The sequence below is a fragment of the Microtus oregoni genome, unplaced genomic scaffold (genome assembly GCF_018167655.1).
Source record: "Microtus oregoni isolate MIOR12 unplaced genomic scaffold, Mior012 000003F_ref0000135, whole genome shotgun sequence".
NCBI lineage: Eukaryota > Metazoa > Chordata > Mammalia > Rodentia > Cricetidae > Microtus > Microtus oregoni.
This window is the reverse complement of record NW_024543062.1, coordinates 64,894,195-64,907,766: the sequence shown is the minus strand read 5'-3', so window position 1 is coordinate 64,907,766 and position 13,572 is coordinate 64,894,195. Positions and strand designations below refer to the sequence as shown.

Here is a 13,572-nt window from a genome sequence, read left to right as displayed (position 1 = left end):
TCTGTTTCTCTTTCAAACTGGATCAATTTTGTGTAGCCCTGGGTGGCCTAAAACTCACAGAGATCTGTCTGCCTCTGCCTCCCGAGTGTTGGGATTAAAGATGTGTGCCTCCACCACCTGGTCTCTGTGGCTAACTAGTGGCTTAGCTCTGCACTCTGGTCTTCAGGCAAGCTTTATTTGTTAGATCACAAACAAAATATCACCACATAAGTAAACTTGGTCACTTGCCCCTCTGCATTACTAAATTGGGCAAAATGTCTTGGTTTTAAAGCGCTTCCAGATGGGCAGCAGGTAGAACTAAGTGCAGCCTTGAAGCTGCACCCATCGCAGAACATACAGGGAAAGCAATGTGGCTACTCCTCAGCCAGAGCCTGTGAGGTGTCCACAGCAGCACAACAAGCTGCGCAAAGTGACCCACACAGAGCATCAGAATAGAATCAGCCTTTCCCGGCTACTGGGCAGCATTTTCTGCCACTAGCTGCGTTGCTACGTATGCCGGGATATACTTAATTTTACCAAACGCAAGCTATTTGAAGCTCAGAAAGCAATGATGGTGCTACAACCAAGTCTCTATTTACCAAAAATGGAGATGTTTGGTAGGTTTGAGGCAAGGGGACTGTCGGCCTCATGCGTTTGTTTGGAGACAGTTCCCACAAGGACACTTGCAGCATTTTACATAAAAGATCGACTCACAATCAAGGAAGTTATAATTTAAAACTAAATAAGCAAACAAAAAGCTAGTTCTTTGTATTCTGAACTTTGCAAATCTCCTTGTCAAGCTTAGGGAAAAGATGAAGGAAGATAGAAACTCCAAGTTCTACTAATGCATTTTCCCCGTCCTTTCTGCCCTAGCAGATGCAGTAGAGAGGCAGACAGCCATGATCTTCAGAGCAGAAGAGAAAAATCTAGGATGAGAGCCAGAATTCCAAGTTTTATTGTCAGTTTTAGCTATTCAGTAATTGAGAAAGAAAAAAAAAGGAGGGAAGGGGAGGGAACCTTCTGCAGAACCAGCCTAATGTCCCCATTTATTGCAAATGTCTGGGCATTGTACTAGACAAGATAAAATCATCATTCTTTATTCATTAAATGTCCATTGAATCTACAAAATTTCACCCAGTCCTATAATGCTGAGACCAGAGAAGACTTACAGGTTCCTCCATTCTTCCTTCTAAGGTGGGACTATACCTGAAATTACTCTTCTTAGGTTTCGTGACCAAATCTTTTTGCTCCTCTGAAACTGAAATTGAAAATATCAATGATAATCTAAATATATATTGTAAAGCCTTTATTCAGATAAAATCTTGTTAACAGAGTAAGAAGGAAACCAAACAGATAAAAGTGGAACCACTCTGTTCAGACACAAGAAACTGGCTGAGAAGACTGCCTTGTCTGAAGATCACCACACTAGAAAGAAAATGGCCTCAGTGCTCAGAACAGAAGCGACAGGGAAAGAGCTTGTGGACAAGAGCGCCACTGGGTGCAGGCACTGAAGTACAGGGGATCCCAGCCTTTAAAAGAGGCAGGATGGGGGGATTCGGGAAGAAGGTAGTTAGTGTTGGAGTGTGTAGTCTAAAGGGAAAGGGAAGGCAAGGTCGGGTATGTGTGTAATGAGTAACGTCTGTACTCACGTGTTGGGCTTCAGGGACTGTTCCTTCCGCTACCCAGTAGCCACCCTACATTCTTGTTCAAGTAAAGTGCTGGACTTAGCAATCTTTCACAGTCTCTTTGCTAAGGTCCTTGCTAAAGGAAAAGCCCAGAAACCTGCTGTCTTTCTGGATGTCTGGGGGTGACATGTAAAAGAACCTAAATAACAAGTGTTTCCCTTCTGTTCACACAGCAGAAGCAAGAGAAGTCCTCTGACCGGTCATCGGTGCTGGAGATGGAGAAACGGGTATGCACGCCTCCTTGGCCGCCTGCTGCACGTCTTCTCTTGACCTTCTCTAACTTTGTTGTTGGTGCCAATGGAAAAAGTTCATCTTAAGAAGGCGGGAGCTCTGCCACATTCCATTCCAGCTTAATATTTTTTTTTTTTTTGGTCTGACTCTAGAAAGTAATTTGATGGCCAGTTCTTTTGGCCTTCTCATGTAGTTAGTTACTTTGAACATGCCAGTTTTAGGGTGGGAAGGAGTCTTGGGACATCATTTCATGAGTTCTTCAGAATTGCACACAGACACAAGCTGTAAGATATTTGATTATTTACACATATACACAGGTCTGAAGATATATGCCCCTTCTGAGACCTTTGACAGAAAGAACACTTTGAGCTAGGGGGTGGTGACATGAACCTGTGATCTCCACATTAGAGAGGCAGAAGCAGGATGGTCAGATTCAAGGCCAGTCTGCACTACATAGTGAGTTCCTGGCCATCCACAGCTACATAACAGAACCTAATCTCAAAAGAAAAAAAATAGCCAGTGAGGTGGCCCAACAGTGAAAGTGCTTATACATACAAGCCTGCCAGTCTGGCTTCAGTCAGCAGAACACACGGTGGTTTCTACGAGTTGATCTCTGACCTCCATACACATACTGTGGTACACATGTGTGCATGCACACATGCACATTTTAAAAGGTTTTTCATGAAGACCCCTTGCCGTTGATTTAGGTGTTGTGATTTAAGACCTGAGAATCAGCCTCATCAGTCCTCTGGTCAGATCCCTGCCCTGGTCCCAGCTGTACTCAGATGCTTATCTGGGACTTGATGTTCTTGGATTGGGAAAACTCAATTAGATTTAGTGATGAACTCTAATTCCAATTTGACTATAAGGATATAGTATGTTACCATCTTTCTTGTCTGTTTAGTTTGGAAAAAGCTATGTTTTATATTTCATTACCTTGGCCTGTATCTCATATGATTAAAGACTCCTCATTGAGTTCAAGCTAAATTAAGAGTTACTAGCTGGATGAGAAATGGAGGAGGAGGGGAGAAGCTGGCAGACACCCATGTCTACTTCCACTGACCATGTGTTCTCCATCATAAAAGAAGCAGTTCCCTGGGAACGTGGGTGTAGTATTACTAAAGACAATGGATCTTGGTCTGCTTGTCTGCTAACAGGCTGCTGCCCCTTATCTTCCAGTTTTCTGATAGAAGACTTAGGTGATGAGACTCTCGTCGGTGAAGTAGCTCCATCCCATGGCAGTAGGGCAGAAATTGCACATATGGAGAAAGGTTTGCCCTAGGCTAGATGGACCCTGAGACCATGAAGCTGCTGATGGTGCAACATGTGGGAGGTAGCTTTATGTTTGCTTCCTGGCCTGTTACCGCTTCAACAAGTTCTTTGTTTCTAAACAGGAGAGGCGGGCATTGGAACGGAAAATGTCAGAAATGGAAGAAGAGATGAAGGTATGAAGAGATTATCTTTGTCTTGATGTGTGTCTTTTCTCTGTATGTCTGCCTAAGCTAGATGCTTGAGCAGGCTTGCCCGCTCTAACTGTCAGTGCCAACACAGCCCCCTCAGATGATGTGTTAGAGGAAATGAGCGCCTCTTCTCAGCCATCTCTTAGGTTCTCTCGGCTCATGCTGCATCCACTATGGCCACCTCAGAGGCCTTCTAGGAACATCGGGTTGGTTTATGGGGAGACCATGTTCAAATTGTAAGATTTTCAAAGCAGTGGCTTCTCCCTTAGGAGGCTTGGCAAAAGGTCTAGGACAAATTCTTCCCACTCTACATAGTCCTCACTAGGCGAGCTCCATGGAGCCTAGGCATGGCCACAGCCCTTTCTCCCCATGTGCAGCTCTTGCAGGAGGAACACAAGCTGAGTCATTCCACAGCAAGATGAAAATTTATTTGCATATTGATTTCCTGTTGTAGGCCATTTCCTCTGCAGTATTCCAGAGTTCTTGGCCTTCATCCACTAGTGCAAACTCATGCCTGTACATGACCTCTACTTTGAGGACTCCTTGCCTTCCTCTTCTTGAGGGGTGACCAATAGTGACCATGACCTCTTTTAGCTGCTTGAATGGACTGTTGCCAATTTTAAGTGCTGGTCCACTGCTATAGGAGAGGAAGACAGGGAGCTGGAAGATAACCCTATCTAAGCTGGTGGAGCAGCTCATCCGTGCAGTACACTGTGCTGCATGGCCATAGTCCCTCAGTACTTGCTCAACTCTTTTCCTTTCATTAAGGATCTTATTTTAGTGGATATGTAATGCCAAGTCAGATGTAAATTTCTATAGCTAGGAAGCAGAAACCTGGACAGCATCAGACAAATCCCCAAATGGCCTCTGTAAGCACCTCTGATATGCAATTGGGTTACTCTTTAAGAGACAATTGTTGTTTTAATGGCCTAAAAGATGCTATTTATGTATACACCACCACCACACTCATGAAAGTTGTTAATGCCTAATCAGTTAAAGGTCATGGTTTTACCAGATCATATATATTCACAATCCTGTTACCCCTTATAGTTGTAAAAATGGAGGGGAAATGCCAAGCCCTGCCCCTCATTTCCTAGTTACCAACCCATGGCTGTGACTGGTAGTAATCATGTAGGATTTGAAGCAATAACCACTCATCCCTGAAACACTTTACATTTCCCAGGTCAACTCAAAAGTAGCAGGAAGTAGAAATAGTGTTCAGTTCTCTCGAGGAGACAGAACACTACCCATACAGACACCACTAAATGTTTCCATCTTCCAGATTTTTCAAACCCACCTCACTCACAGAAGTATTTTCTTCCTCTTAGCATTGTATGTTAACATTGTGTTTGTTCTTTATGAATGAACACATACAGCTCTATATTCATGAGGGCTTCCCATCTGAAACTCTTAGCTGTACCATCCACTCTGCTGTTAGGCACCTATAGGTAATCCTTGGGAAGAAATGGCCTGGGCAAGGGTGGCTAGAGAGATAACTTAGTGGATAAGAGCACTGTTGCTCTTGCGGAAGACCTGGGTTTGGTTCCCACATGGTGTTTTACAATCATCTACAATTCCAGTTCCAGGGGATCTGATGCCCTCTTCTGACCTCAGTGGCACCGGACATATACATTATGCTGATACATACATACATATATACATACAGGCAGACAGGCAGAATACTCATACACATAAATTAAACCTTAAGCAAATATTTTTAAAATATATACTAAAAAAAATGTAAAGCCTTTGTCTGGGTATAGTGGCATATACCTGTAATCCCAGCACCTGGGAAGCAGAGGCAAGTCTCTGTAAGTTCAAGACCAGCTTGATCTATATAAAGACCCTGTCTCAAGAAAAGAAAAAAAGAAGAAAAAAAACACAAAAATAAGACAAAAAAAGGGACTAAGAATGTAGCTTATAGATAAAGTACTTACTTAGCATGCAATTAGCCCTGGATTTGATCCTCAAGACCCCATAAACCAGGCATGGTGGTATATCCTGTCACCCCAGGATTCAGGAGATAGAAGCAAGAGGATAGGAGTTTACAGTCATCTCTGGCTACATAGCAAGTTCTAGCCAGGATAGGATTCTTGAGATGCTGTCTCAAAACAGGGAGAGGAAAGAGAGATGCCGGGAATGGGAAGAAGGACCATATCTGGAGCATATAAATCAGGCCAGAGCTCACACCTCCCACAAGCACCCAGAAGCCCACAGACAGACTGTGTACCCCTTGTGCTGTTCACATAAGCCCCAGACAAAGACTCAAAGGGGGAACTTTGGGCACTTTTTTCTATTCCCATTCTAAACTGGCAAGTACAGAAGTTCTTCTGTGTTCTTAGTTGTTCTGAATCCTTGGAGTGACACAGGTTTGCATTTTCTTTCTACGTTTTTATCCTACCAAGCAGTGAAAACCAGGCTATGAATTCCTTTCTTCAGTATTTCAACAGAGATAACAATACATGAAGGTCACTTGCCAACAAATTTAAAGATATATTGTTCAAGAGGCTGGAGAGATGGCTCAGAGGTTAAGAGCATTGACTACTCTTCCAGAAGACCTGTGTTCAATTCCCAGCACCCACCTGGTGGCTCACAGCCATCTGTTGCTCTAATCCCAGAGGTTCTAGTGTCCTCTTCTGGCCACTTCTGGTACTTCACACGTGTGATGCAAAGACATACATGCAGGCAAAATCATCCATACACATAAAGGGGAAACATTTAATTAGCAAGTGGAGCCAGATCGTAACTGGTCCTCAAACCAGTTGTTTTGAGACTTTGTTAAAAATTCACCCTATCACTTGGTCCCCATTATTCTCCACTGCTACTTACAAAGCCTAATCAAGAAACACCTGCAGACTGTGCTGCCCCAAACTTCATTTGCTCAGTCCTAGCATAATATCCCATACTGCAAACTGTCTATCTCCCTCTACAGGACCAAGGGGGAAGAGCATCAGAACCTTCCAGTCATACCAGTGTTAGGTTTTTGTCTGTACCTTCTTCAAACTCACAAATATATTAGGAAATTGCTGTGTCTGCTCTAAAAGAGTTGGAAAAAATGGTTGTTTAGCTCTCATGGTCTTCATTTAGGCTTTTATGCTGACCAACTTGTCTAAGAACCAGTGACTAAAATATTGGTATATAAGATAGTAAGTAGTATATTTGTCAGGTCTGGGAAACCTTAGGCGTTGGGACCAGCTGCTCTGTGTGTGCACATGCAGACTGTTCAGTCCTTCCTAAAGCCATCAGTGGGGTGCTGTTTGTAGGGTGACTTCCCGCTGATGCTTGAAGGCTTGGCAGGTTACTCAAGTCAGAAAGTGACATCACTGCCTGGTTTCCTGGCACCAACAAAACACAAAAGTCAAGTGAAATGGGAGCCACGAGATGGGCTCTCCCAGGTGTAGTGCTCTGTGGTTGGGAGATGGGCTGTGGTCTCTGCCTGGAAAGGTAAGTATGGCTTCTCCCCAGGAGAAACTCCACTCCACTTAAATGACAGATCTGGCAGGTGCATGTCAGTGTGAACTGAGCTGGCTCTGCACTTGTCTTGGGATGTCCATACCCAATCTGACTACTTCCTGCTTCCGCTTCCTTGCTAGACCTAACCCCATCCTTTCCCAGGCCCTTGCATGATAAGGGCCCAACAACCATTCCCCTGTAAATGGCTTCTGGGCTTGTACTTTGTTTACTCTGAAGTAGCCAACTTCCCCTGAGCTCTGCCTTCTCCCACCCCTTTTCATCTCCTTGTCGTGCTTGTTTCCATGACTGCTTCCTACAGAGCATCCCAGCAGGTTGCTCCCTACCCTTCTCCATCATACTGGTAGCTTCCAGACTCTTCCATGTAGAGCTGCCTGTGTTCAAATGGCAGACTAAATCCCTTTCCTCATTCACTGCTGTAATCTCCCTGGGAGGCAAAAACCACTTCCTGTGATGACAGTGAGTGTATTGAAAGCTTGGAACAGATGTCAACACCAATGAAGGACATAAGCCAGGGGTTTCTGTGGTTCTTCAACTCCTCCATATGCTGTTATGATCTCTCTCACCTGTCCCCTCCATGGTCAAGATGCTTACAGTCAGTAGAGGATGACCTAGTCTACTCTCCTGTGGCTGTGTGGAACTGCTTGACAGCCCTACCCTTTGGGGGAGTCATTCTTCCTCTTCTGACAAAGATCTGTTCAGCGGTTTGTCTCTACTTGTTTCTCAGTGTCACTGGTTTCTCTCATGCTGCTCTCATTCTCTTGCTGGTTCACTCCCAAACCATTGCCCCACTAATCTCCCATTTTCGTCCTTTCTCGCTGTGTAGTATGAGAGACTTCCCTGATACCCGGAACCTTTCTTTTTGTCATCACTATAACCCAACCCCTATTTGAATAACAAGATCATTTCCCTTTTCCGAAAGAGCGGATTGTCTGTTTCAAGGTCAGTGCAGAGGGTCAGTGCAAGGTCAGTGCGGAGGGCATGTGGCAGAGTTAACAACACATGAAGGTCACTTGCCAACAAATTTAAAGATATATTGTTCAAGAGGCTGGAGAGATGGCTCAGCGGTTAAGAGCATTGACTACTCTTCCAGAAGACCTGTGTTCAATTCCAGTGCTGTAATCACTTTATTGAAATCTTCAAGGCACTTGTGAAACATCAGGTATTGGAAAGAGTATCAATGCCCATTATCCTGTTCATTTGCAACACTGATGCACAGGTGGGACCAGACTACCACAGTGATCCACCCAGTTCCATCATCAGCTGGCATTTATGATTTCTCTGCTTTTGTGCATTTATAATTTTCAGAGTGTATGTCTGTTTGAAAATATTTAAGCAGCTCCTACCCTTGACATGACCTAGGGCAGAGAGCACATAGTTGGCTGTGAACCCAGTGATAGATAAATCATCAATAGCAGGTAGAAGCCAACTGGCAGTTGCAGGACCTGGACAAGCTGTGCGTGCTATTGAGAACTGGGAAGGTTAATTGAGCTTCCTGTAAAACATGTTACAGGTCCACCCAGAGAGCTGGCAGATGTCACATCGCCTTCTAAATAATACATGCTATATGCAGAAAGTGCATAAAGAAAATGCCCCTCTTGTTGTATTTTTTAAATTAAGTAATAAATTAAGAGAACAGGAAGAAAACAAATGGATGGGGCAAGTGTGAGGACAAGATACAGGGAGAGAGAAAATGTTTGGATTTAGGAACACACACACACAGATCCTCAGCCCCAGCCCCAGTGTCAGTGAGAGTTCCCCAGGCTGAGGCTCTGCGTATGAATTTGTCAGAAGGCCCCAAGCCATATGTTGGCTTCTCATTCTCAAGTGGTCCCCATGTGGTTTTATGCTTGTATAGCCAATAGCTGCATGCTAAGGGCTCATCCAGGAACCACAGACACAGCTCTCCCTCCGCCGCATTGCTCCTCCACCTCCCTGGATAGCCCGCTCTCATCACTACTGCCTTTCCCATCTCCTTTCTTGCATGCAAACTAAAAACAAAAACAAAAAGTCAAGTAGTTTCTTTGTCCTACTTTTTTCTCCTCTGCTCTGTCTTGTCTGTCTCCTTCATGTCTCACTCTCTGCAGAACCTTCACCAGCTAAAACAGATTCAAACCTTGAAGCAGATGAACGAACAACTGCAGGCTGAGAACAGGGCCTTGACCCGAGTGGTGGCCAGACTCTCGAAGTCCATCGAGTCCTCGGACACCCAGGAGCTCTAGCTATTGCCCTTCCTCTCCACCTCACTTCCCTCCTCTACTATTCCAGGCAGGTTTACTCTTCTTGTTGGTCCCAGAAGCCCAATACCCATCCCTTCCATCAGAGCCTCCATGTCCAGGTATCTGGAGCAGGACTCAGACCACATAAGGGACATAAGAAACGCATCCAAGGGTAGCAGCGGGGAGACTGGGCAAGCAGAGTGTCATGTTCAAGTCACCACGTCACCGTTCTTCCCTTAGAGACTGGACATAGATACACAACTGTGTATATTTACCTGTGTGCATGCATGCATACATTTTTATTTCATTGATGGGGTCTTTGTCAAACTGAGAGAGAGAGAGCTTTCTCGGCTAGCAGTAACCCAAATGTATCTACCAGTTAGGCCCTGGAGACTGCGTGTTAGATCCAACTGGCAGCCATGAGTGTACACCATGTCTGGGCCTGTTCCAAATGCTCTGTTATTTGGATTGAGACCAGGGCATCAGTATTTTCCTAAAGTTCCTCTGTTGGTGTGTATGTGACTGTGGTTGAGAACCACAACCCATTGACTACCAGATGGAACTTACTCCCCATCAGCGACAGACTAGGATGAAGGCCAGGATTCCCTGACTCACCTCTGCTCCGAGCAGAAACACCCTCCTGCCCACCACTGGGCAGAGTTAGATAAGCATTCTCTGCCTTTTTCCGGAAGCCTTTGTTTCATCTAGCTCTTCTGGAACATTTGTCTCATTCCCTCACAAGTCTCCTGGCTCCTGGGATGTATCGCTCCCTGCCCTGAGTGTGTGGGCCGCAAGGCAGACCGTGAGCAATATAAATGAGCCTTTCTAATGGGTTCAGTGTTGCCAAGGGGAGGGCAAGCAATGGAGCAGAACAGTGTTTATTTCCAACTGAAAACCACCCCTCAAAAATGTGTGTGGCAGACTAGAACCTTCCTCTGGCTATGGATCTGAAAGACACCGTTTGTTTCCCATCCCAAGATAGTGTGACAGGGTCACCACTTCTCTGAAATGAGTTTTTGATTTTCAGCAACAATCTAATTAGTCTTGACTGGAGCCTGTCCTTTTTTCTGCCTGTGTGCATTTGCCTTTAGGATCAGTAGCTGCCAATGATATATACCCACTAGTATTGAAGCGCCCAGATTACCGTAAGGGCTGAGCTATTGTCCTGCTCCAGATGCCGTCACAGGCAGAAAGAAATGGAAAGGGATATGCTGCCACAGCAAGGCCGTGAGCAGCCAGCAGGAAGTCCACACTCTGTTTCAGAGTTAGCTTCAAAAGTTCTGAAAGGGCGCTCACATGTGGCCCTACGGTGGAGCGTGTGCTTACTGCGCGTCAGGACCCTTGGTTCAGTCCCAGCACACATGCACACACATGCATACACACTCTAGGAAATTTTGACTAAGGGAAAAGGGACCCCCAAAAGTCCCAGTTATTTTTGGTCTCCCAATTTGTTGCAAGACAGTGTTAGATATGGGGCAAAATTTGATTTCAACCTTTCAGTGATTAATAACTTTAACAACTGGCATTTGTTAAAGTCTGTACTGAGTGCTTTATGCTTTTCTCAGTGGTTCCTCAGCACCATTGTATATATATTTAAAAAGCAGGTTACAGAATCAGAAATAAGCCCAAAGTCCCTTGGAAAGTAAATGGTTGAACAAAAATGCAGACACTGTGTTAGATTCCAGACTCTGCACTCACCCTACTGCGGCACAAGCCATCTGCATATTTTGCAGTCTTAACAATTCGTTAGGCAGCTACAGCGCAGGACAGCATTGCATCAGAGAGTAACAGACAGAACTCTACCTTCTCAGTACTTTGACCTATTTAAAAGGTCAGTTTCAGCCAGGTGGCACATGCCTTTAATCTGAGAAATTGGGAGGCAGGCAGGTATGTCTCTATGAGTTTGAGGCAGGCCTAGTCTACATAGTGAGTTCCAGGACAGCCAGAGCTACAAAGAGATACCCCATCTCAAAACAAAAATTGGTTTCCAAAAAAACATTTACCTGCCAAAATAATGTCACTGCCTAGTGCATTACCTACAGTAGTGAGGGAAGCAAACTATGGCCCATGTACCATGCTAATACCTGAAAAGAAAAGAAATCAAGAGAATTGTATTTGACAAATAAAATTCCTGTGGAATTCAGATTTCAGTGTCCAGAAATTAAGATTTATTGGAAGTAAACCATACATTTTAGTTCCTGCATTATCAGTACATGACACCTGCTAGGCCACAGTCATGGAATGAGGTAGCCACACCAAAGACCGTAGCCTGTAAGCTAGTCTAAAGTACTTACTGTGTACACCTTGACAGCCAAAGCCTGCCAGACACCTCCCAGTAGGAAAGATGGGGTAACTAGGCCAAACTGGCAGTGTGATCAAGAGATTTCGCCCCATTCTCACCCTTCCTAACCCAGCACTTAGTGCCAGCCAGCTCCACCTTCAGAGAAAGGGAAGGCTCCCTTCCCACATCAGGCAAAGCAGCTCGGTAAGGCTTGTTGTGAGACCCATCCACCCACAGCTAGCCTAGCACATGAAGTAGTTAAGAGCACATGTGCTTGATTGTATCTTAAGTATCAACATCGAAGTGGCAGCCTAGAGATTCAGAAATGGAGAAGCTGAAGTCTAGAGATACACCCCCTAAAACGTCGTGCCTGACAGCACCTTCACGTGTGTCTTTATTAATTCTTCAGCACTGTCCATTCCCTCATTTGAGCGTGGAGTCTGTGGCCCTGCTTCCTTGGTCTCTGCACCCCGCTGGAATTGTGCATTCTCTAAGATGTTAGGTGTTGCAGCTGTGAAACTGTCTTGTCTATCATTTCACCCCAAAGAATTGAGCTCTTAATGTGGAAAAGAAAATCACCAAACACTAACAAATTGTACCTTTTTTTAAAAGCAGCTCAATTCTAACTTGGTAAGCAATTAACATAACCCATTGCCATAGATATAGCTTCTTCACACCTGTGGGATCCTGATAAGGAATAGGGTGCGGGGGCGGGGGGGGGGGGGGGCTGGAGAGATGGCTCAGTGGTTAAGAGCACTGGATTTTCATCCAGAGGATCCAAGTTTGATTCCTGGCACCTTCATGGTCTTACAACCAACCTATGTAACTCCTGTTCCAGAAGATCCAATACCCTCTTCTGGCCTCCACAGACACTAGGCATAGACACATGTGCAGGCAAAACACCCATACATAAAAGCAACATTGTTTGAATTGAAAAGTCCCACTAGGCAAACAAACCCCCCAGATGGAACAATAGAGAAGAGATGGAAGGTACCAGCCTGGGCAGTTTACTGGTGTGAGCTCAGAGCACTCCATCCTGAGAGGCACGGAAGAGGTTAGCCAGCGCTGCTGTGAGTTGGAGGAAAGGCAGGTCAAAGACAAACTTTGCTTTATAATTCTTTAGATTACAGTCTTATTGGTGAAGTGTGTAGATCTTGCCTGCTCTTCCAGAGTCATGGGGAAACTGAATGGTAGCAGGAATCCCCAGCATTGCAAAACCCATTGCAGACACTAGTACTTCCATGGCTCTTATTCCTATCTGCCTGTCAGAGGCCCATCTGTGAGGGAGCAGGGCGGTTCCTATTCTTTTGTAGCTACAAACAGAAATAGAGAGATGTCAAGTGGTTTCTCTAGAGCAGTGGTTCTTAGCCTTTCTAATGCTATGATCCTTTAATATAGGCCTTCATGTGGTGACTCCAACCATAAAATTATTTCATTGCTACTTCATAACTGTAACTTTGCTACTATTATGTAAATATCTGATATGCAGGATATCTGATGTGACCCAATGAAAGGGTTATTTGACTCTCCCCAAAGGGTTGTGAGCCACAGGTTGAGAACCTGTTGGCTAAAGTAATGTAGATCATTGAGAGTGACCACTCCTGAATTTGTTTCTGTGCTACAACTGCTTTGGAGTTTTGTTTTCCATTCCTACCTGTAATGAAGAGATAGTCTTTGAACTTGAGCGCATATGGGTATAATTTCATCACTAGGACCTAACTAGCTAGCTTCCCTGGACTAGTGATGGACATATGTTCCCTAGTTTATAGAGATAAGGAGAACAGCTGTAGCACAAGCTCCTGAGGTGTCAGTGAGGCCTTCTACCCCTCACCCCAAAATTGTAGATGTTGTTTTCCCTTTGTTCTCGGGCATGGGCTTTGGGGGCATTTGTACACACATACGCACACACATGTTCATACACTTGCTCACAATTGTATAATGTAACCTGCATCTTCCTCGTGAGGTTGGGGAAACAAAGATCATATTTCTTCAGGTACATCATAGATTCCCAACTTTAATAGTAATGCCAAGAGCTCGAACTTCATGGCCCATGATTCCTGAGCCCAGGCCACCCTTTTCTGGAAACCTTGCTTACTGTATGGATCCTGATCATTGAAAGAAAGGGTGTCTGCATGACAATGAGGATACAGATTTCTGGAGCCTTCATTGTGAAATGTATTTACCTTCTAACCCCAATCTACCAGCAAGGCCCGCACATGGACTGTAGCTTATTAAGATTTTTCAGA

At 44.7% G+C, this 13,572-nt stretch overlaps 1 protein-coding gene across 5 annotated transcripts in view; it reads left to right on the top strand.

Annotated features, from left to right (window-relative positions):
• The window catches only part of Ppp1r12b (protein phosphatase 1 regulatory subunit 12B), a 212,126-nt gene that overhangs the window by 191,506 nt on the left and 7,048 nt on the right, over positions 1-13,572 (top strand). For 3 of the 5 annotated variants that reach the window (XM_041648025.1, XM_041648024.1, XM_041648026.1), the window contains 2 exons: positions 1,838-1,891; positions 3,290-3,340. In XM_041648025.1, coding sequence (XP_041503959.1) covers positions 1,838-1,891; positions 3,290-3,340 — 105 coding nt within the window. Of the gene's footprint in view, positions 1-1,837; positions 1,892-3,289; positions 3,341-8,913; positions 9,095-13,572 lie in introns of all 5 variants that reach the window. The other 2 variants (XM_041648023.1, XM_041648022.1) reach the window with 1 other exon arrangement.